We start from the raw sequence: 24977 nt of genomic DNA, 5'->3' as shown, positions 1-24977 counted from the left end.
GTCGGATAATAACCTCGTTAAAAGCTTGTTTGGGGTTGAATGATGATGCGGCGCATCTGGACATAAAGTCAACATACGGTTTGATTGTCTGTGTCAAATTTAAAACGACAATAATTCAGCATTTTTCTCTACTTAAATTCTTTCACATGAGGCACACCTCGACTTTTACCGTGTAATCAGTGATAACATAAATGAAATTTTACGACACACTGTAACAACTAACTGTTCCGGGAATGGTATGCGAGTTACGTTCCAGATCTGTGGTGATAATAATAACTGTGGGAATGTCACGAATTTTTTGCGAATTTTTGGGTGGTGAAAATTTTTCTTTAGTCGAGCATGTCAATCTCGTTATCTATCTAAACCGGACGGAATCTTATCCGTCCATGGTCCAGTTGACAAGAATGAGTCTTGTCGTGACTAGGCATGATGGGAATTGCACCGAGATGAAGCATCTTCGAGACGTGCTTCATTGCATCCTTATAATTAATCGTAAACGTGACGAAATTATTCGTACTTTTAATATCCAGTCATGTTTGAGAATCATTTTATTATCTCGAAAGATGACTGTTATTATTTGGTAGCAGAGCAAGAAGCCTAAATAAATATGGCCATATTTCATCTCGAGACTACGGAGGACTATAACTTAGGAGATACAAAATTACAAGACCCAAAAAAATCGCAACCCAAAAAAAAAAGAACTATCTCGATGTACTTATAAGAGAAAACGTTGTATTATACACGTAAAGAAAAGTTGGCATTATCTGCTTGTGATTCCTTTCTGAAACTCGTGCTCCGCTCTCACAAATGATGACCAACTTTTCTTTACTTGTATAATAAACTACTGTTTTCTACTTTGGTTTCACAAATTGTTCATTATGAAACTGAAGGTAGTTTCAACAAAGAAAACTTTTCTGCAACTTCTTTTATTGAAGTTTTAGAAGTTGTATTGGCAGTGCTGGACTGAGTGCCATAAGTCATCACTGTAATTAAATGTCAGATCTGTCAACAGCGTCAAGTCGTTTATTGATAATTAACAAAATTAAGAGGAAATAGATTTTGATAAATTAAAACTAAACAAAAACAAACAACAAAAATAGAAAGAAAAAAAAATAGTATATTTCACTCATTCTTTTGGAGCACTACTTCGTCGTGCTCCAAAACTATTCGTACCACAATAGAACATCTTATAAAACTTATAATATTAGAACTTGACCACCGGCAAATGCTGCGTTTCAGAATAACATTTAAGAGGTCTCAGATCTGAGATCTGAGGTGTGGGAGTTTTTGATAAATAAAAGAACGGATTCGAGCAAAAAGAGACAAATTTTGGGAAAAGCGTCATCTTTAATGTCAAAAATATCAACTTTGTCTAAGTTCTGGCTCATGTTTTTTCGTTCCGTGCAATTTGGGCCGATTTCTTGCTCTAAGATGGCAAAAGTTACTGTAGAAATTCTTTAAAAGTTTTAAACTAGCTGAAAACACAGAATTAAACAATTTTCTTAAAGTCAGTCGATTTTATACGGCTTCTTGCTAATTTATGCATCATCCCAGATAACATTCGTGAATCACCGACGATTCACGATAGCGCCCACCGTGAATTTCACGAAAATAATGCACCGTGAGTTTACCGTGCATTCACGAACGTGAAAATGTAAATCACAGTCTGTTCATGAAGAGCGCCCGTTGTGAATTTCACGAAAATAATACACCGTGAATTCACCGTGCATTCAAGAACGTGAAAACGTATATCCTGAAAATAATACACAGTGAATTCACGAACTAGAAACTGTGAATCACAGTTTAATCACCAAGAGCGCCCGTTGTAAATTTCACGAAAAGAATGCACCGTGAATTCACTGTTCATTCACAAACGTAAAATTGTAAATCACATTCTATTCACGAAGAACATCCATTGTGAATTTTACGAAAATAATACACCATGAATTCATTGTGAATTCACAAACTTGAATCGAACTTAGCAGATATCATCCCTAAATCATCGTCTATTCACGTTGAGCGCCTACTGTGAATTTCATGGAAATAATGCAGTGCGAATTCACCATGAGTTCACGATCGTTTAATCTAACTTAGCAGATGCCTTTCGTAAATGACGGTTTATTCACTTTGAGTGTCTGCATGAAAATAATGATCAGACTTGCTTAAAGTATTGCCTTACGATTTTAACAGATTTTGGAAACATATTGGCAATTAAAAAAATATTAGCCTAACAAGGATACAAGCTTCGGCCAATCAGTAAGACCCTGCAATTTCTTAAAATTTTATAAGTCCTGATGGTTTAATCGATACTGATTGATGTATTGAACAATGCCATTCGAGTTTGATATCTTTGTTTAAAACGAGAAAACTTTCATAGAAGAGGCTGAAAACTACCACACTGTGAGCAGTTACCGCATTAAATAGTATAAAAATTATCACACTAATATCTACATTAATGAAACAAATTTGGAATTTGTGGTTTTGGGGTTTTTATGTCACGTCATCACCTTATAACCACTCCAAACAAGCAACAAATCTGATGAAAATATTAAAGCTCTCTCTACCACCTCAGAGCGAACCGAGTATACTCTGTTAGCTCCGAAATGTTTTCGAGAACGCATAGAGATTTACTTCTGTTTGCTCGCTTGGTATTAAAAGAAAACGAGTAGCGAGCTCTTTGAGCTAAAAAAAAACTGTCGCTTGAGCGCCTTTGAACGACTTTGGGGCCTAAATGGTTGAAGATAGGCACATGGTTTTGCGGACTTTTTTGTCGGAAATTTAATACAACTTTATTCCTAACATTTTTCTTGCATCCGTAGCCGTATTCGCAGCATTTTAAAAAAATATGGGGCAGAGTGCAAATTGGTAAAAGTTTAAAATATTTTTAAATATACAGGGTGAATGAGAAATACGTATTTTAATTTTAACAGGTAATTTAACGAGGTTAAATACTTGAACACCTACAAATATTCAAATTTCTGAAAATTTTCTATATTCATGTTAATATTAAATACATAACTTAAAACATACTTCTAAGCTAAAAATGCTTTTCTTTCAGTCACAATTTTTAGTTAAATATTTCGTCCTAAAAAATAATTTTTCATATTTTTCGTCGTTTTTTTAAATTGCCCAAAAAATGATATTGAAGGTCATCATGTGAAAAACGTAACAAAATTGTGAATTCCAATAACTTGGAAGCTAAAGGCGGCCAAGCAGCGACAGGTTCAACTTTCCAAAAAATTAGACCAATTTTGGGTTCAAGTACCTACGTATTTTGTAAATACATTAACAAATTCCCAAAATCTCATAGATTTTGTACATAACATTATTTAAACAATCCACTTTTCCAAATGCTTGTTAATAATAAACGTAAAACTTGGCAGGAAAGGTTCAATTTCTCTCTCTTTCATCGATGATTACCATTTCATAAAGTTAAGGGAAAAATGTTTATGATGAAGAGTTTAGACGTAAAATTCTTGTACTTACAAAGAAATCTCTTTTAAAATTTGGAGTTCATATTAAGAAAAACAGTGAATTGACGACGACTGCCAGTCTAACCTATTTCTAAACGCAGCTAGTCGACGAAAAATAGGAACATTTTTTAACAAATTTATTTGACTTTTCGCCAAATTTGAAGTGTAAAACCACTGATTTCTGTCCCAATTTGTTTTTACACATTTTTACCTTTTACACATTCCAACGGACGTATATGAAACAAAATTTCGAAAATTGACATTCAGTATTCCAACTCTCTCAATATAGGAACTCTAGTTTGCACAAAATAACGTTATATAGAAAAGTTGTTGTATTTGATGAGTTTTATTACTTGGTAAAATTAGCACACGTATTTCTGTATATACATAGTTTACGATAAAATTTTTGCATAATGTTTATGTTTTATTAGTATTATTATTATTATTATTATTATTGTTATTATTATTATTGTTATTATTATTATTATTATTATTATTATTATTATTATTATTATTATTATTATTATTATTATTATTATTATTATTATTGAGAATTTAATGCTCTATCTGTCTATGACTGTCACAGTTGTCATTTTGACATCTTTTTCCAGACAAGACCGATCTCATAAGCGAGCGCTTGGTCCAGCTGTCTAAAGAACGAGGATCTGCCGACAATATCTCTGTGATAGTAGTATTCCTTCGCGAACCATCAAAAATCGCGGCGGAAGCCCATTGGGCAAACCGCAACGCTTCTCCCATCACAATGGACACGAGCCTCGACAATGCCAATAACCCGTTCGCCAATTCGAACGGTGCCGATACCAACATCATGGGCCAAAAAACAGACGGTTTGCTTCTAAACCTGGCCGAAAATTTTAAACACAATGGTTCCGACCTTTCACCCTCTGGGGATTTCTACCACAATTCGGAGAAATCCAACGGCAAAAGACTGGCGTCGGAATTCGACGACGACGACGATTTGGGACCTGAAACGGACGTGGACGCCGTTGACGATGTGCTGTCGCCTTCCATAGCAGCGGCCAAGGCTTTGGCCGACGGCCTCGTCAACAATAATCCAGACGGAAGCTTCAACCCGTTTGTGGAGAAACACGAAGTTGAGAAGGCTGCCCTCGAGATTGATCTCGATCTCCAGAAGCAGCAAAGTAGCGAGTTTGATGGACAGAGGTCGCCTAGGGAGGAAACGCCTACACCACCCGCCGATGCCGGTGAGTTTCCTTTTAAATAGGTACAAATTAAAGGAAAAAAATCAAACGCTATGTTATTCCATTAAACACTAAGTACACTTCCTGAGTATACATCGTAAACGCTAGGTGAAAACAATAAACTTAAAGTGAAAATAGTAATTGATAGGTAAAAATTGTAAATGCTAGGTGTATTTAGGTCCATTGGCGCCACTGCCTATGACAAGACTTAAAAAAAACATATTGAAAGAAAAATTTTAAAATTTTGATAAAGGACAATTTTTGTTGGCTGGGGAAGATTTTTTAGCGTACTATGGAAATTTGTAGCACTTAATTCCTTTTGTAATACAAATCACCCTTCAAACTTTTAGGTGGTAGTACTCCTTTTGTGTCACCTCAAATGAACTGTTACACTGCATAGTTAGCGTTGTAATATGCACTACTCCACAACAGTTAAAATTAAGTAATTATATTCTAAAAATGAACAAATTCTATTACTTTTCGAGAATTGGAATCTGCTTAAAATAAATCAGTAAATATGTATCTATCTTCTTTTGCAGTTGGTTTTCTCTAAAATGCTGCAAAATAACTTTTTTCAATCAGTTTATTTGAATGAAATAACAAACCCACTTCTAGCACAAGTTCTGTAAAACTGGAAGGTATAGTTCTGAAAATTAAATTAAAAAACTTAAAATAGTTCTTTGTATTGTCACAAAACATGCACTAGATGTTTTAATGTGGCCTTTATTTTTTAGGATATCTATTAAAAAATCACCCTGTATTTGTTTAAAAAGTTTTTACACTTTTATATAATATTACGTTCTCTGACTTTTTTCAAAGACATATTTTTGTATTGTGTACTACATTACAATCCATATGTCATTACTTGAGTAATAAAACGCAAATATTTTGTACAAGTTCATAAGTCGAAAAATTAGGTCGAAAAAACATTTTCTTGTAGCGTTTTGGCACTTTTTTTTTTGATTTGATACTCTAATTTTTAACAAATTTCGCAAATATTATATTCATACTGGTCGACATTTGCACTTGAAAAGTTTAAAAGTTAATTTAAAGGAGAGCCACAGCATGATGGATGATTTTTATAGTAATAAGTGTAGCTACGAGTAAATTATAACTAAAATAATAATATGTACAGATTTTCAGACCTTTTTATCATGTTGAGAAACACGACTTTTATTAATGCCAGAAATAACAAAATGGTAAAATTTTGTGATGTTTTCTATATTATTTCTACTCTTTCGTTCAGTTTTTTAACATATACTAACTACATGTCTAAAAATTTTAATATTAGTCTTTAATTTCCGGTTTCTAGAACGATTTTTCGTTAGATAAATTTTATCGGTTGGATAGTTGCTAAGGTAGAGATGACCTGATTGGTGTTTCTATAGAAGTTATGGCACCGATAAAAGTTATCTAACAATAACTCGCTCTAGAAACCGGGGGTTAATCAACTATGGTTCAGCAACAATTTTTTTTCTGGTGGTAAATGAAATAAAATACATCCTCAACCCAATGACTTGTGTTTCTTAAGGTAATTAACACGGCAGTTATTTCTGTTGGTTTGGAAAAGGAAATTTTCGAAGCATACCGGGTGCTCAAAAATCTGCGCACCAACTCAACGGAGTGTGGTAGAGAATTGCTTACACATAAAGGTAAAAATAGTAAAAAAATTCTTTGTGTTAAAGTTATTGATAAATAACGAATTTTAAATAAATGATATGTGGCAACGTTGCCTATCAGTCGTGATCGCAATAGAATTTGATCAACAATAAAAATAATTATTTTTGAAACGGTTTCCTAGGAAATAGTTCCCAGCGTTGCCACATCTACAAACTGTGATTTTTTGATGAATTTAATTTTTTTTTAATTAAAAAATCTGCTAAGATCTGATAGTAAATTTAAAAATAATTATTCATCGTTTTGTTAGGGAACAATTACTTGATGCGAAACATAGAAACATTAAAAAATAATAAAAATTGAGAAAGTTAGCAAAATAAGTTTGTTGTTCCAGATTTTTTAAAATATAACATTAGGAATTTTTTTAAGATTTTTCCCGTGATCTACACTTGCTTCTCAACAACGTACCACTGAGTTGGTGCGCCAGTTTTTGAGCACCCTGTATAAAGTGTTGTAAAATTTGTTGATCTCTGAATATCATAAAGAAACATCCTCAAATTAAACTTCTGAAAAAATGTCATACTATAAGTGGCGGTATAGTATCATGCAGTCTGCTAGTTTTCTTAACTACAATTATTAGCAATTTTCCATGTTTTGTAAATCTGAGAGACTTTTTATTTGTGTTTTTGAATAATATTTTGGTGAATTTTCCTTATTTCTTTCCATTTTTATTTTGCAGCATCTCTACTTTTATATTATCATTTCTTTAGAGTTGTTTTTGTATTTGTTTACGAATAGCTATAAGCACAGTTACAATACTTCCTCAATGAACAATATTTGGTTGAAACATGTCAACCTGATAATTCGGAAGGTTGGAAATATTTACAGGACAAGCACCAAATTAAGTTAAAAAAAACATTGTTTTGAAAATTTCCAAGCGTGTAAGCTGCTTTTTCAATTCAAAATTTGTATATTTCGAGAAATTTTGAATAAAAAACTAAACCTCTATTTTAAAATGACATTGTTTTTACCCTTTTTATGACTTTCTGCACGTTTTTGACTCCGGAAATGGAATTTTTTGCCAAATTATATCAGGGGCATTTGTTAAAGTTTTTAGTCAGAAATAACAAAAAATATCGAAACTATCATCAAATTTGTGTCGTTTTTCAAACATTTTTCTACTAAAACTACAAAATTAAGCTCACGATTGCATTATTCTTGCAATTTTTCAAGGTTTCAGTGCATTTTTCATTCAGAAACTCATTTATTTCACGAAATTTGAAATCACTAATTTTTTACCTTTTATTAAAGCGTTTCAGCACCTTTTTAACCTGTAACACAAAAGTTTTGCAAAATTTCGTTTAATAGTTCAACAAATTTTGTTTGTTTTTCATGTATTGTTGTTTATTTTCCATATAGAAACTCATTTATTTCGCAAATTTTTTTTCAAAAAACGTGCAAAAATCTCGAAGTTAAAGTAAACTTTTCAGTTCTAAACCAATAAATTTTTGATTGATTTAATCTTGCAAAGACAAATTCGATGTCTGATGGCCAATTTTGTTCATATACACACGTACAATACAATAAAAATTTAACTTTGTTGACACAGACTGAATAAATTAATTTAATGTGCATGTTCGAATTATGGAAGTAGAATTACATTGATTTCTATTAGTGAGGTTCGAGTTCGACTTATTGAGTTTCCACTGTATAGACTAAAACTTTAGATTTAGATTTATTTTACCTAGCAAATTTTGTTTTAATACTTTGCATCTAGGTCATTTACGAGATTTTACTTAAAAAACGATTATTATTTACCTATTACTTTATTAGTATCCCAAATTAAATGCCACACATTCTTACGTAAAAGTGAGCCAGATGGCCATGAATAGAAATACCGCGAAGACTTTACACAAAAGATGATGCGTCTTGAAAAGATTCAGCTTTGATTGATCTCTAAATTGCGTGTGTTTCGAAACCTTGCTGTGGACTAATCATACAGTCCAACAATAAAATCGTAAAGTTACAACTCGAAAAACGCTCCTAATTAAAGAACAATTTATACGGTACGTTATAGACAATCACACGCTTCGATGTGATTTGATATTTTATTATGAGAATGTTTCCTGTTTTTGTTCTCTTGATTAATTGAAAACGTAGTAGTTACACTACAGGAATTTATTGAGGATCGTTTGATAGCGTCTGTAATACTCGGAGAGTACATTCTTATTAACAGTTCTTTTAAAGACGGTAAGTTCATTGGAAATAACGTTACTCGCAGTTTGCACGCTCTTTGCTACAGTAATAATTGGAAACTTTTAAAACTTTGCTTGAAAGGTTTGTTTTGGTAAAGAAACGGGAAGGAGTTTTCGAGTTATTAATATTTAAACTCGTTAAAAATTTAAATCTCTCCTAACAGCTTTTCTTTCGGTTTTATTAGTGGAAACAACCACTGCTTGCAAGCTCTTGGAGAATTTTAAGTAACCACGGAACATTTCATATAAGTTGGTCAAAATTCCTGTTCAAATAAAAAATAAAATTGAACTATAAAATAAAATTCAGTTATGAGAATTGATTTATAAATAAGGTAAGGGTAATTTATTCAGGAACAACATCCAATTATTTTTACTAATTGTTACATATTACTTTTAAGAAATCAACAATTTTTTTTTTCATTTAAACGCTCGATTGAACACCATTCCCAGTAACCGACTTTTCAAACTCTTCTTGAGAGAGGAATTAGGAGTGTTCGAATTATGACGGTTTAAGCTCGTTTTTTAACGAGCTTTTTTAATTTTTATTAAAAACCTGTAGATTTTCGACTTGAGAAAGTTTTGTACCAAAAAACACAGTTTTGTAGTTTTTTTTTCGGAAGTATCCACTTATATTTTGTATTTGTTTGCTGCTCACATAGTTTTTTAATCAACTTCTGGACTTACAATACTTTATGTGTGCAGTGGGTGCGGTTTTTTTAAATTTTTGTTTGTGTACTCTTTAGTTTTGATTTCTTGTGTTGGACGAAGTTTTTTGAAAAAAAAGTTTCTTTAATTTTTGTGAGAAAATTGGCATTAGCTCATCTCAGTTACCACATATTTTGTTTATTTATTTGTGTACCTAAACATTTGGTTAAAATATTACATTTATTTCGAAATTTCCAAAGAGACTTTTAAAGATTTTTGATGCACTTTTGCTTTTTGAACGCGTTATTGTCGCGTTCCTTAGGACATACATCACTGCGTTACTATATCTAAATAAGTACATAATTTATTCCTTAATAAAAAGAGACACACTGTAGTCATTATTATAATAACCAAAAACCAACTTTTGGCCAAAAATTTTAATAAAAACGGGTATTACTATAGTGATTGGTATAAATAAATTATTTGCTTCCAATTGCCATCTCAACATATTTTTTCATTTGGACTGACTTCTTGTCCACAACACTTTGTCAGGGATATTAGCTTGTTTTTAGCCTTTTTCTGTTATGGAAATGGTTAAATTGATGTGTGAAATGGTGGCAGAAGCCATTAACCATTTGGCTGCCCACACCTACCATCTGCACCGTCAAAACCAGATCATGCAGAAAAACCATTATTATCAAACCGTTGTCGCTATGGACGTCAAAATTTTATTATTCACGACCTACAAATCTCTTAACACGAATTAGCAAAAACGTTCAGCACAATAGAAAATTCTCTTTTCGACTCACAGTTACGGCTTAATTTAATTTATATAAGAAATTTAGCAGAATAATAACAGAGCATTGAGTACGATAAAAGCAGCTTTCTAGCCAATTCTATTGTTACAAAGAATAAAATTAAACCTTTGATTTTTGAAGAGGCGACATCAAAGCCCGTGTTTGGATTACAGACCTCTTTCATTATGCTTTACTGGATTTTGGTGCACATATTCGTCGCGTCAAAGTTTAAAATGCCATTGTAATCCACAAATGACGATTGTGCTCGTAATTAACGTCTCTTGTATTCGAGTCGTGCTTTGTTCGACAATTAACACGACGCTGTCCTGGATTCAGGACCATGTGATGGGTTTTGTAGATCTGGGTGAGGATTAAACCGTGGAGAAGACCACCGACTGGGGTTCTAACGCGCTCTGACACAGTTCAACGAGATCGCGAGAGGATCTCACGACCTTTGTTATTTCGAGTAAACGCTCGGGTAAATAATAAATTTTTGATGTTATTTCGCGTGGCATCGAATGAAAATCGTAATTGTTTTAGTATGGACGTTTTAACGATAATTCTGTGAGCCGTTGCACATTTCCGTTTCTTGTTAATTCTTGGCTAATTGCTTGGGAAATAATTGTTATCGGTATAATGTAATCGTCACTACTGTCAAGGAAGCAACAAATCTATGATCTGGAAAGGAATATTATCTAGGACGCGCCATTACGCTGCAACTTCATATGGGTGGGTTTTTTAATTGAAAAATGATAGTATCGATAATTAATTTTAGCGCAGTTGGCAACTGAATTAGTCGGTAAACATCGAACAGTAATGTTCATGCAGTGGAATAAATTGAATCGATATTTTATTGTTGATTTATGAGGGTACAGGTGTTGGTAACAAAATAAAAATTGTTTTTGTGTAACGGTAGATGCATTCGTTGCGTGACGTTTTCGGAGAAATTGATTAAAATTAAATAAAGATAATTTTAGTGGTTTCAAGATTGATTTAATTAGGAGTACGAGAAACACAGAACGCAGGAAATGATCAAAATGAGCTTTTCTTCGAAATGTCTAATTGTCATAAATGAAATTAAAAATTGTCTAATTGTAGCTTCGTTTCATAGAATCACGAAAGAGGTTAAAAAATACGAGGAAACTAATGAAATAACCTTGTGGTGATGATGATTGCTAAATTGTTGGTCCGAATGTTGGAAGTATTTTCTATTAATTACACAGCTTGAACGCTAGATGTAAGTAAATATTGATGTAGTTCAAAATAAATGGATTGAAACACTGTTATAAGTAGTGATACTGTAGTAATAATATACAGAATGCTCCATGAAACTGAACCAAATGTCGAGTTTGGAGAATAAACATAAAAATTATGTGACGAGACTACGGAGTACTATAACTTAGGAGACATAACGAGATACAAAATCGAAGGAATTTCTGAACCCAAAAAAATTGTATGGCAAAGTTAAAATGAGGGCGCTTCGAGCTTTATACCGTTTCGGTGCTAAATCGTATTAAATTAATTTAAATAAAACCTATTTACTAATTACTTGAACAAAATGCAGAAATGTTGAGCATTGTACTCTTAACAGACTGAGAAAAGTTGACGACCAAAATTTTCATAACAAATATGAAAAAAATGGATATTTAAAATTTGCGCTTTGTCTCGTATTTTTCAAAATGCTGAGAATACGGTTAAAGATACAAGAAAATCGGTATAAAGAAATTTGTAGACAATTAAATTTTCTGTAAAAAAGTAAAAAAGTATTTAAAGTTTAAAATCTGCATTTCGACTCGTATTTTTTAAAATGCTGCGAATGCGGTTAAAGATACAAAAAAAGAATGTTAGGAAGAAATTTGTAGAGAATTAAATTTCCTTCAAAAAAGTCAGGGAGACCATATCTCTATCCTCAACGGTTTAGGCCCCAAAGACGTTCAAAGACGCTGAAACGGCAGATTTTTTCATTTTTACCGGTGGTCAAGTAACAGAAAGTTAATTTATACATAAACTGTAGAAAATAGAAAAATGGAGTCGTGGACTTTTTTAAAGGAAATTTAATTTTCTACAACTTTGTTCCTTACACTTCTTCTATATCTTCAACCGTATTCCCAGCGTTTTGATAAATATGCGACAGTGCGCATAAAATTATCGCTTAGAATTATCAATTTGCGTTTCTTTTTATATTTTTGCGAACGCTGCGAGTACGGTTGAAGATATAATAAAGTGCAAGGAACAAAGTTGTAGAGAATTAAATTTTCTACAAAAAAGTCGGCGACACCATATTTCTATCTTCAACGGTTTAGGTATTTTGACAATACTTGACCTCTAGCAAAATGGAACAAATTTATCGTTTGAACGACTTTAGGGCTTAAATTGTTGAAGATAATGATATGGTGCCGAGGACATTTTTGTAGGAAATTAAATTTTCTACAACTTTCTTCCTAACATTTTTCTTACATATGTAACTGTATTTGCAGCGTTTTGAAAAATATGGGGCAGAGTGCAAATTGGTAAAAGTTTTAATTGTTTTAAAATATAGTTTACGATAAAATTTTTACATTATGTTTTTGTCTTACAATTGAGAATCTAATGCTCTATCTACGTATAGTTTTTCATTTGTTGTGTGTTAACCGTTATACAAATACAACCATTTAAATACAACCATTTTTTCAAATTCATTGCTCTGAAAACTTAGACGGTAATGGAACAACAGCGCTCTCTAGTGACATTAACTGAACGAATCATCGAAGACGGGAACATTTTATTTGTACGTCGCTTGATATCCTAACCTTTAGATATCCGTAGAGGAGACCCTACTTATTATTTTTTTATTATCTAAAACCTTCTTTTGGTCTTAATTGCTGTGAGGTAAAAAAATGATATTCCTAAAGTTTGAACTTCTGTAAGATTTTTAATTTTTGTACAATACATTTAAAAAAATAGTTTTCTTCAAAAAAGTCAAATGTAGGTATCTGTCATAGATCTATGGTAGATGTTTGTACCATCGGTGGACATAAAAAAGTGGTACATCCAAAATTTGCTAAAGGTGTAAGTATCGAACTTTTGAATTGTCATTGAAGACAAAAATTGTCAAAAATCTAACGATAGCCACTGGAGCTCTTTGAACTAGGTATCTTTCTAAAAGTAGAGAACATTAAAGAACTGCTCTTTAATGTTTTTGACAACATGTTACAACATTAACATTTGACAACATTAGTATGTACAATTTTTCCAACCTTATTCTCAAAAATTTTTTTGATTTCTTGACTTCTACATATAATTGTCATGCTTGTACCAGTTTTTATGTCTACTGGGTTTATAGGGGTGTCATTCTTTAAGATCGTGACTGTACATGGATATTTCAAAAACTGTTAAAGTTTTTTTTAATGCAAAAATGCATTAAATTATTGGGTGTTCTATTTAAAAAAAGCATAAGTTTGTAATTAATTTCTGAAACATCCTGTATACTTGAAAATAATTTTAGGTGATTGAGGCTTAGTACCATTTATTTAAAAGATCGCTTAGGCTGATTGTGCATAATAATGAATATTTCAAAATGTGTTGCTTTTATTTTTGAATTTATTCGTGTCCATTCTTTTTGGTAATAATGGCGAAGTAAAGTGGCTATTGTGTTATTATTACCGTCGATATTTTTTCGAGACACAATGCACAATTCTCTCATAAACCGATTTCTCTTGAAATCTCTTCAGTTCGCCGGATGGTGCCTTCAACATTATGATTATGAGCTTAACCTTTCGTCTTGGCTGATTTCTTCCATCAATAACCAATCATTCAAGTCACTTACAATTTATACCATTAAGCATTTAATTCGATCTGCATAATATCCGTGCCTAAGCCGACTCGTATTGCATATAATTATCCGTGCTAATAAGTTTCCTCCGGCTCCGTATCCTTTGTAAATTTTTCCCCGAGTTTTTTTCCACAACTTATCTTCGCTCGGATCGTCCTGGAGACACTTTATTTTCGAACCAGAGGCCTTCTTGTGTTAATGAACCCTCCTCGGCCCAAAATAACAACTTTAAGACACTCTCGCGTTCTCTTCGAGACGACAGATGTAGATTTCGTGTCTGTCGGTGTGTGTAGTGTTTTACCATCGCATCTGACGCAAATCTAATTACCGTTGAAAAACCGCTCGATTATAAATTTGGAAACCCGTCAACTATGGAATTTCGGGTAATTAGAGCCACAAGTAATGAAATAATAACGCCTCGAATTATCTAATTTATCGTCTCGTAAAACCACCGGCAATCTCTACGACTACTGCTAGATAAAGCTTGCGGTCCGGAGGACTCCGGATGGCAGTAAAACAGGCTCATTTGTCAGCCACCATATTAGAATTCATTGTGTCAACGTGCACGCGAGGATGTCTTCATTTACATTGGATTTTGTTCGAGTGTCGCTCGCTGAATCATTTCTTGAAAAAAATTACGATGCGTTATGTGTATGTTCTTTACATTCTTGAAAAGGTTTAAATTATTACTCGCAGTACGATAGTGTGGAGATATAGAAGAGTGCATTTCTTGCAAACACTACGTGATGGTTTAATGCGGTTGATGCTTTATGTTTTGTAATTCTTGTTTTATTTCCAATGATTACGCACACTTTACATTTTTATAACTCGCTTTATTTGCATGTGGGGCGTTTGATCCCCGACCATGGAATTATTTATTGGAAAACTTTCAATCAGTGGCTGATCAAGTTTGCAAAATGTTAAAGCGTATGAATTTATTATAAAATTTATAAGTGAGGAGAAACTCGAGGGAATATTCTGGAAACGAGTGAAGAAAGTTTCACATTTATCTAAATCCCAGTTTCTTAAATATTTATGTGTACTCGACACGAGTTTAGAGCGTTTTGTTCGTTGTTACGTTAAAAGTAATGAACATTTTCTATTTTTGATTCCGTAATTAAAAGCAGATTTTCTTCCGCGTGTAACGCGTGTACAGTTCTAATGACACAGAACTGACAGAAATAATTATCTTATAACCGATTTACAATAAATTTACAGTTTTATCTCGTAGTGTCATGAAAATTCATTAACTTGAAATATTTTGATTTTGATGTGAACAGAGAACTTGGATTGCTTTCACATCTATTTTCCACAAAATGAATAAAGGTCTTTTGTCATTTTACAAATAAGAGAAGTTCATGTCTCTAGTGTGTCGTTGATTATTACAACGCCTCATCCTTTGACATGCAACATATCAATTTATTTTCTTTAATAATGGCATTGTTATTGACATGGGCTTCCTTGAAAAGTCTTGGAGGACGTCAAGATTAATACCTTTCTGCTCGTTTTTCTGTATTATTATTATTAAAGATTGTGCACAATATTTTCTTTCAGAAATTTACTTATTATCTAAACATTAAAAACATTGAAATCTAATGAAATGAAATCAAATTATTGCGGAGTTATTACATCTTCTGAAGCTGAAGAAAAAACGATACGATTTTTGTATTTAGTGGGCTCAACATTTGGGACTTTCCAACTGTAGGTATTAATGGCGATTACACTTATGACTATTATACAGGGTGGTCCAGCTTAGCGCCCATCTTTTCTAATTCAGTTATTATTAAAGTCGGAGTTTTGATATTTTGTAATGTTTTATACGTTAGAACACATTTTATGAAATTATTTGTGATTAAGTATACAGAGTATCTCAAATAATGTGACGTCTTAATAATAATTTTTTAACGGTAGGATGTTTTGCTATCATATTTTGTGTTCTTCAATTAATTTTAACATCAGTTTAGGATTACTGTTAAAAAAATAAAAACCAAAAGTATTGATTTTTTACCTTTAATTTTAAAAATTAATAAAAAATAGAAACAGTTTGTTTTTGATAACAAGGTCTAACAGACTTATTAATTAACTTTGATTGATCTGAATTACTATAGGATGTTTACAGTTTACTTTAAAACTTTTTAAACTTTAGAGCCTGTTACAGTGAAACCTCCCTTAATGGACACTTCCGAATAACGGACACCTCTTTATAACGGACATTTTTGTAGGAACGTAACAAAACCTATATTAACATTTCCAACCTACCACTAGTGAACATCTCTGCACAACGGACAATTAAAGATTCCCCATCAGTGTCCGTTGTTGAGAGGTTTTACGTATTTTGATTATTTCAAATGGCAACCCCTGTTTATTTTTATGTCATTCGATGCGAAATTAAATAACGAATATTTTTTGTTGACACAGCTCTAACGTAAATCCTTACACATTTGAGTTATTTGCTGAAAACTAGTTTTGTTTATACATTTCTACAAATTAATGAATACATATCGAAAATGCTTTCTACACCGTTTCTTTTTATGTCAATGGATGCGGAATAAAAAAACATTTTTTTTTGTTATCACAATCCTGTTGCATATCTTAACACATTTGCAAAAAAACTCGTTTTGGCGATGACAAATTACTTTGTGGTTAATGTTTTTGGCAAAAAACTCCGATTGTGTTAGGATTTGCAATAAAATTAATTAATAATAATTAACAAAACATGCTAAAAACTTCGAATATGTTAGGATCTATATTAGGTTTGTAATTGGAAAAAAATTCAGGGGTTGCCCTTTGAAATAAACAAAAAATAAAAGACTTTGAAATTTAAAAATTTGGGAGTAATTTTTTATCATCCTGTAGTAGGTAATTCAGATCACTCAATTTTAATTAATAGTAATCATGTTATCAAAGGACTGTTTTTATTTTTTATTAATTTTTAAAACTAAAGGTGTAAAGCCGATTTTTAACAGTAATCCCTGAACCGATTTGCAAAAAAACTTTAGACATGTACAGCTTATTCCAAATCTGGTTACGAACTGACATTGTCAAAAGTGACTGAATTTTGGCATTAAATATATGTTTACTACTGAAAAAAAATTGCTCATGGGCGTCGTAATAAAATGTCTTTCAAACCATTGTAAGTCTTTAGAAAATTAAAATAAGATACGTAAGGTGAAAAATAATAAACAAATTATTAAAAAGACTAGTAATTTTCTAAACGTAACTTCGACCTTAAAAAAATGTTTAAATGACAACTAAGTAAACTTTAGAGAAAAAAATGCACGTGTATTTTAAAGAAGTGAGTGCATTTCAAGAGTTTTTTATGTCACTGTCAGTTCAGATATGGAACAACCTCTAATAAGGTAAAAAGGTATATATCCTATTATTATCATGACGTCATACTTTTTCGAGACTATGTATAATTATAAGTATAATCAAAAATGTTTTCCTGAAATGTGTCCTAAGGTATAAATCGCATCTATCAAAACTTCAACTTAAATAAAATTATTTTTATCAAGTTGATAACAATAATTTCTTGGTAAATCGTGACAATATCTTTATCGCAATAATCAAAATTATTGCAAATTTTTCCTCTTTGATTTCATGTCCCAAAATAATCCACTAACACGTTCCTGTTCCCGGTAATTCTTCATAAATCACACCTCAGACTATGCAACTTTACCGGCACGAAACCGAAAGCGTCTCAAATCTCTTTCTCGTCTATTTTTTCCCGAAATTTCGATCAATACCGTCAGACATTAATTTTCATGTCAAAGCGTCACTTGTTGCACTTAACCCGGAATGCCGATGCATAGCTCAATATCCGTTGAAATCTAACTGTATCTCGGTTGTGCAACTACTCACAATTAAAACACTTCTTACAGAGGAAACGATTCATACCCGAACGGTATCTTGTAGTGTTTTATAGTAAAATTTCGAAAAGCGCGCGCTTGGGGCCGGTATTGCAGTCGCCGGTTTTGCCGTCACTTTCAAAATTCAAACTTCAAAGTCCGGAAAAATGGGGTTAGGGGCGATACCCGTCGGGGGTGCTACTTGTGGGGGCTTTTTCATGGAGAAAATTGCGAATTAAGGGAGAAAAACACCAAATTGTTTGTTTATTTGTCGATTTTGTGGAAGTAGGTGCTCTAGTGCGCTTGCGCACTGCACGACCCAACCCGAGTCAGTCTTGCACCGGCTTTACGGAAGGTTCCGCTGTTCGCTTTCGTTCCAAGTGCCTAAAATTAATTTTAAGTGTATTTACTGTTGATTCTGTGATATTTTTCATGTTTTGTAGCGTCTTGTCATAAGGTACGTCCGCTGTAGTCGTCGTTAGGGCCCCTTGCGGCTTTCGTGCACTTTTGGCGTTTTTGCCGAGACAAAAAAGTGTCGTAATTAACCGAAGAATAGCACGCAATTCGGACGGGTTTTACACGACTTTTGTGTACAAATAACCTGAGTTGTAACAGGAATTCTATTTATAGAACGGTTTTGGCAAAGGACCGGCCCTCGTGTGCGAGGAGGGTTATCTTCGCGCAAAAACGACCATTTTTACCTCCGAAAAATCGCAAAATTTTGCCCGACATTGGCGCAATTAAAACGGTTACGTAGGTAGAAATTTGTAACGTTTAAAATACCAAACGTCCAGTTAAATGCTAACAACTATTTTTTGCATATTAATAAGATTACATTTTATTCACGTTTGATTTCAGTGACTACCTCAATCAATGGCAATGTCGACCATATACAGACCGGCGTCTTTATAAACATTTGAAAGCTTCGATGAGTCTGGAAAAACTTTCTATTGGTTGGATTTTTGACAAGCCAAGTTTTTAGCCAATAGGAACGTTTGTTTCAATCGGCCAAGGTTTTACAGTTTGGGTTATTAATTTTTTTTATGGTCACGTTGCCCAAATCGTTGCAAGGTATTAAGGCCGAATTCGGCTTGAAATAGCACAGTTTTGTGCAAGGTTAACTTGGATTAAAAATAGAATTGCGGGAGAAACAATTGAATTTAAATAATTACAGTGATAACTGCGTTATTGTCGGTTCGTTTGTTTTACTGCATTTTCTTTCAAATCATAAATACTCCAAATATGATAAGTGTGTTTAAATAGCGTCATAAACGTTCTTGTCATTGTTTTATCTATGGAACAGTTACTCATACAGAATATTATTTTTTAGGTTGATTTACCTTGCATAAAGTTTGTGGCGTTGCCATTTTGATAAACCGTATTCTTTACCAGATACTGTCACTAAATTTGTTACCAAAATGTAGTTTAAAACAATTCTTTTTTAATAGAGGAAGTTGTTTCACTCAAAAACTGCGCTATTGCCATTTTTTCGTAGGATTTTTCGCGTATTTTCTGTTTTTGGGTCCCAACCTGACGTAAGCACCCCAGATCTAGGTCGTATGTCATTGTTGACATTCATTTAATTAATTCAAAAGGGGAAGGAATTACGTCATTTAATTAGATCACTCTGAAGTCATGATCGAAACACTTCTATATTCCTATTAAGTTTTTTCATGCTAATGACCAGGAGACCACATTTATCACAATTAAAATTCTCACAATTATGATTTTCCCTCGACTTATTAAAACGTGCTAGTGATAATTTTCTCAAATAAAAAACACTAGAAGGGTCACAGACTGAAAGAATTTTGGCATGAGGTCGCGTCCGACTTCCGTTGTGTTTTATTTAAAAGGTATTACCTGTAGTAACGTTTAATTGGTTGTTAAATGAGCACTAAGCAAGACTGACTTATTTAAATCAAGCCGTCACACGCTACTTATTACATGTTATGGAAAAGTTTTATTTTTTCCCGAGCAATTTCGAGTGAAATTTTTCTACATTAAGCGAGCCATCAATCTGTTGGTAATGAAACTCCATTATCTCGCATTGTTTTATCTGCAAATTTATCTTTTCCTCTTGGAGATGCAGCAACAAAGATAAATTAGATTCGAAGGGGCGCGGCGCCGCGCAAATTTATATCACGATTTATCGGCGATTTTTCAACATTATCGCAGCTTAAAATTTCTTTGATCGGTGTGAAAGTGGGTTGATAAATTTACATTTCGACCTACTATTATATATCGGTATTAAAAACAATGTGGAGGAAGAAGTAAATATTTATTAACCTGCTTCCATGGACATTGATACTGTTATAAATATAAAATAATTATTAGAAAGATTTACACAATGGCGTGTCGGTAATACGACTTTTTCTGCGGAAAAGCACGACGGAAATTTGCATTTTCGCGAAAACTGCGTGTCGGTGAATTGTGCCAGACGTAATCGATAGAAAGATTAGATAGGGGTGGTGAACTCGGGCTCTTATCGACCTTAAAGTGTCTTTGTTACACGTCGGGACGATTGCATCATTAGAGAACAGATTGAGGGGCAAACGACCTTTTTGCGAAAAGGCTAGGCGCCCTAGTGACAGTCTTATCAGTTTGCAGTGTTGAAGCACTTACGAAAACAAAGTGATTCTTATTTCGGGTTTTATTTTCAGTTTTTTTTTGGTACTGCCATTTCGACAATTTAATTTTTTTTTTTGAAAAGGCTATAAAGGTTAATGGGTTGCCATTTTAATAAAAAGAGGAAAAAGAGATTAAATTTAGTTAATGATAACAAAAAAAATTACCAGTTTGGTCATTTTTGCTAAAACAAAATCTTTTCAGTTTTAACCCTACAGGTAAGGTCTGTTAGGGTCATATGTTTAACGTAACTTTTTTATTTATTTATCTAGAACTTTGGCATTGCCAGTACCTTCCTAATTTTATGGTTAACTATAGTATCGTGTAATAATTATAAATGTAATCTAATTACACACTGCAAAAAGGCTTAAACAACGCAACCTTTCTTACGTGATTATTTTCGTTTGAGTATTCAAAAGATGAGCAGATTTTTCTGCAAATATTTACAGTGACATATTTCTAAAGGAACACCTTCTATAAGCGGATCCCTCTCATAAATGGACTTTTTTGTTAACCTCGTTTTGAACTAATGTATTTCAAATAGTATTGTTTCTCTTTTAAGCAGACTCTCCATTAAACGGACGCGGACAGTGCAATTCGGATCATTGGAAACAAAATCTCTCTCTTAAGCGGACAACTTGCCATACGCATTAATATTATTATGACAAACTATCAGAAAATTCGTGAAACCACATAACATTTCATTTTATTAAACTGATTCAGATTTAGATCTGATTCATCAGAGGTTAAAGTTATACAGGATGTCTCAAAATTTAGTGTTCAGAGCGTTGTAGAGAATCTTTTCAACACTTTGTTCAAATGTACTATCAAAATAAAGATTTAAAGGCTTCCCGACAAACGATATATTGGTTTGAAGGTGCAATTTGAATTGCGTTTTCTTCAAGCGCTGCCTAATAATTTCAGTGTTGATTGTCATTTATGATATAGATGATTGTGGAAGATAATAAAGTAAAAAAATTCTCAAAAAATTTGCTTTATTTTGGAATAAAAAAATCTTATTCTTTAAAATTTTTTATTTTTTTCTTGAAAACGAAATGACAAATTACAAAGTTATAACATTTTTTGTTCTAGAATAAAGCTATTTTTTGAGAAATTGTCTTGCATTATTATTCTCTACAATCATCTTAACCGTAAATAAGAATAAACCCTGAAACTTACAAACTTGCATGTGAAGAAAACGCAATGCAAAGAGTGATCTTAAAACCAATGTATCTTTGTGGTAAGCCCCGAATCTTTTTTTTTTTTTGAATACTGAAGCGATTCTCTACAATGCTCTGAACTTCGCCAATTTTGGGACAGCCTCTATATGTTATTGTTATTGCACTAGTTCTCATTTGCACGGACTACGGTCTCTATACAGGGTGTATTAAAATCGTTTTTCTGATACACTCTGTATGCGTTCGTTAAAATATCAATTCATTATTTATACTCGTACAGCGTTATAATACAAAAATAAAACTAAAAATACACAGCTTTGGTTTATGGCATGGAAGTATAAAACGTTCGTGAAGAACGAAGTTTTTTGGAGACATAAGGAGAAATTAGACCAATTAATTTATAATTGGTTTATAAAAGCATATAATAAAAATATTCTGCTTTTCGAATCTATTCTCGGAATGAAAGTTAAGGAGTTTGCAGCGACGTTGAAAAATCTAATTTTTAAACACATCTGAAGGATGGATAGGAAAATTTTCAATCGCCACTATATGCATTTTAAGTACAATTCTGCCGAATCTGCGAGTATTGAATGTGAACAAGATGTAGGTTGCAACTTTTGAAGAAAAATTATATATATTTTTTTTCTTAAGAAATAATTGATTAATATTGTTTTTTTTACAAAAAATTATCATGCTACTACTTTTTTATTAAGAGGACAACTCCATTAACCGGACAAAAAGCATGTAATCGTCGGTGTCCGCTTATAGGAGATTTTAGTGTATTTGTAATTGCAGATTATTCTGAAATAACTTGGATACTGGCTGAAACATATAGATTTGACTAATCTGAAATACATTTGATACTGAGATTAATCTGACACACTGAACTATAATTAGAAACTTATGTTAGGTTTTTATTATTATTTTTCTAGATTTTTGGATTATTTTTTTAACCGTTTGATTGTATTACTTTTACAAAGCTTTAATAATGAGTACCAAAAGTACCAAAGTTCAGTAAAAGTAACCATTAAAAAAAACATAAATTGGTGCCAAAAAGGTAATGGGCCTGTCAGGCTTCACCTGTTTACTGGTGTAATTTTTTCACCTGTACATTCACTTTTAATATTTTAATGAAAATATTCTAAAATTTTGTCGCCCTCTGTATTCTAAAGTAAAGTCGCAATTTTTAAGTCTATTGTAAATAAAACTTCTTAAATTAAGAAATAGGTGCGCCTAGCCTAAAAATCGTGACTCAAGTTATGAATGAAACAAGTTTCCACATCGGGAAACACGTATTTTCTAGTAATCGTTCCAAACCAAGTCTCCCATCATTAATAATGGCATTTTTCCAACACTACTGTGCTACTCTAATCGCACGCATTGTCCCGTATAATGATGCATACGTTTCGGCGGTGTGCAGAGCTCATCCATCATGCATTATACCTGTCAGGAATAGTCTCGTTAATCCACCAACGCGTAATATTCGCATTGTTGTAATTTACATCAGCGAGGCGGAAACTGTTGCATGCGAACAGGCGTGATCTCGCACCGCGTCCTCCATTGTCTAGTCGGGTGGCTGTAATGGTCCTCTTATCAGCGAGGGCTCCCTTAATAACCCACCTGTTGAACGCACATCAAGTGCCCGAAACGCTAATCCAAAAAACCACACCGATCTAAAAATAACTAAACCATATATCATATTATTCTCCGTTTTTTTAAAATAATTACGATGAAAACTTATATGTCATTTTGAAGTGTGTTTCCTATTTACCTGTTTCGTAAAGAAAATCTAACGCTATAAAAATTTGTCCAAAATAAGTGCCGGATAAGAAAGCAAAAAGTCAACATTTTTGTCGTTAATTTAATTTGAGAGGTGAATGATTTAGTGTTGCCGCTGAAATGGCACAATTTCGCGACTGGGGTCGGAATCTCCCTCGAGGAGAGCAAACAGAAACGATCAGTAAATTCCATTAGTTTAATTTCCCAAGCCTGTGGCACTGCCCATGACCCACACCAATTGCCATCATCATTGCGAAATTATCTCTTGCATATGGTGGCAACGGAGCAGTTGTGCACCCGGACTCGATCGATGGGCCCGTAGCGACAGGCCTGTCCCCGGACATTATTTTGTACAGGGTGTGGCTTAATATGAACTTCCATATGCGTATGACGGACCCCCAGAGCCACGTGGGTGACATACGCGGGATTTTCACGTTGGCGAAGTGTACCAAGGTTTTAGCGAGGTTGAGGAAAAATTCGAATTGAAGGAAAGGGAGGAATTTTACACCGTTAAATAAAAACGTGTTTTTTAATGAAAACCCGGCAGCGAACCTACATGAAAAATGATAAATAATTGTTTACCTCGCTTTATTTATTCTATTCTGTTGTAATACAAAATTGAGTAAAATTATCCACAACATTTGTTAGCAATTTTACTGGTCTGCAAAATAAGTTTTTTCCTTTTTATAATGCGAGATTATTATAAATTTAATGCTTTTGAATAGAACTATACCTAATAAATAACAATAATTTGCATCATATTAACTTTGTTGTAATAGATTTTTTATACAAAGTGATTCCTGCTAAGTTTCAAATCAGAACACTCATACAATACAAAATATGATCCTGTTTTTATACGCATGAATTTAATTTAATTTTAAATTTATTTTGTTTTGTTTTTTAATTAATTTTTGTGCTCTACCGGCAGGTAGATGTTAAATTTTTAAATCACATTCAAAGTTGCAAAATAAAACTGTATATTTAAGTAGCGACAATTTAAGAAACAATAATTATAATATTGAAGCGATTTTGTACTTATTTTTCTGCCAAAAAAATGGCATAATTACTTTAATAACTCTATCTCGCATTTTTTTGTCTATGATAGAATGCGATTCTTCTGACATTGTTTTACGGGTTGTTTGCAACATAAAACATTAAGAAATTCTGGAGTCAAAATGTTTGCACTTGGCTAAATATTACAAGCTCTTTGTTAATAACCTTTGATCGTACTGACAGTGGTGACATCACTGTAACTTCTTTCTAATTTGTTTCTTCATTACAATCAATAGCATCAAAATTAATAATTGCTTGTTCTGTAAATTCTCGAATATTTATGCTATTAATTATACGAGTACAAGTGAATTATTCTACAATAGGTGATGATATTGCTATAAAATAAATAAAAGGCATTAAAACTTTTGACTACAGACTAATTTTATCTAATTTTTAATAATTTAGACTAACTATTAATTAAAAACTCATTTAAAAATAATATTTTTACCAACAAAGCAAATTAGGAATGTCTCTAACGTCGACACTTTAGAAACGATACAGTCAAAGATTGACATATTTTGATGGATGGGTGTTCGGATTTGAAACTGATCATCCGGTTGATTTTACCTAAACTATAACCCTAGTTTACAATATATTTGTTTGCTTGGATTTTTTGCTGCTGTTAAGAAATTGTTGGACGCTGGTTTCAAAACTGCAACAGATTTTTTGTCAG

General features: G+C 32.7%; 1 protein-coding gene across 1 annotated transcript in view; it reads left to right on the top strand.

The window, feature by feature from the left end:
- The window catches only part of LOC656210 (205 kDa microtubule-associated protein), an 82002-nt gene that overhangs the window by 48703 nt on the left and 8322 nt on the right, over positions 1-24977 (top strand). Inside the window, exon 8 of the mRNA XM_008197781.3 lies at positions 4085-4699. Coding sequence (XP_008196003.2) covers positions 4085-4699 — 615 coding nt within the window. The remainder of the gene's footprint in view (positions 1-4084; positions 4700-24977) is intronic.

Source organism: Tribolium castaneum, chromosome 2 (assembly GCF_031307605.1).
Source record: "Tribolium castaneum strain GA2 chromosome 2, icTriCast1.1, whole genome shotgun sequence".
Classification (NCBI taxonomy): Eukaryota; Metazoa; Arthropoda; class Insecta; order Coleoptera; family Tenebrionidae; genus Tribolium; species Tribolium castaneum.
This window is presented reverse-complemented; position numbering and strand designations above follow the sequence as displayed.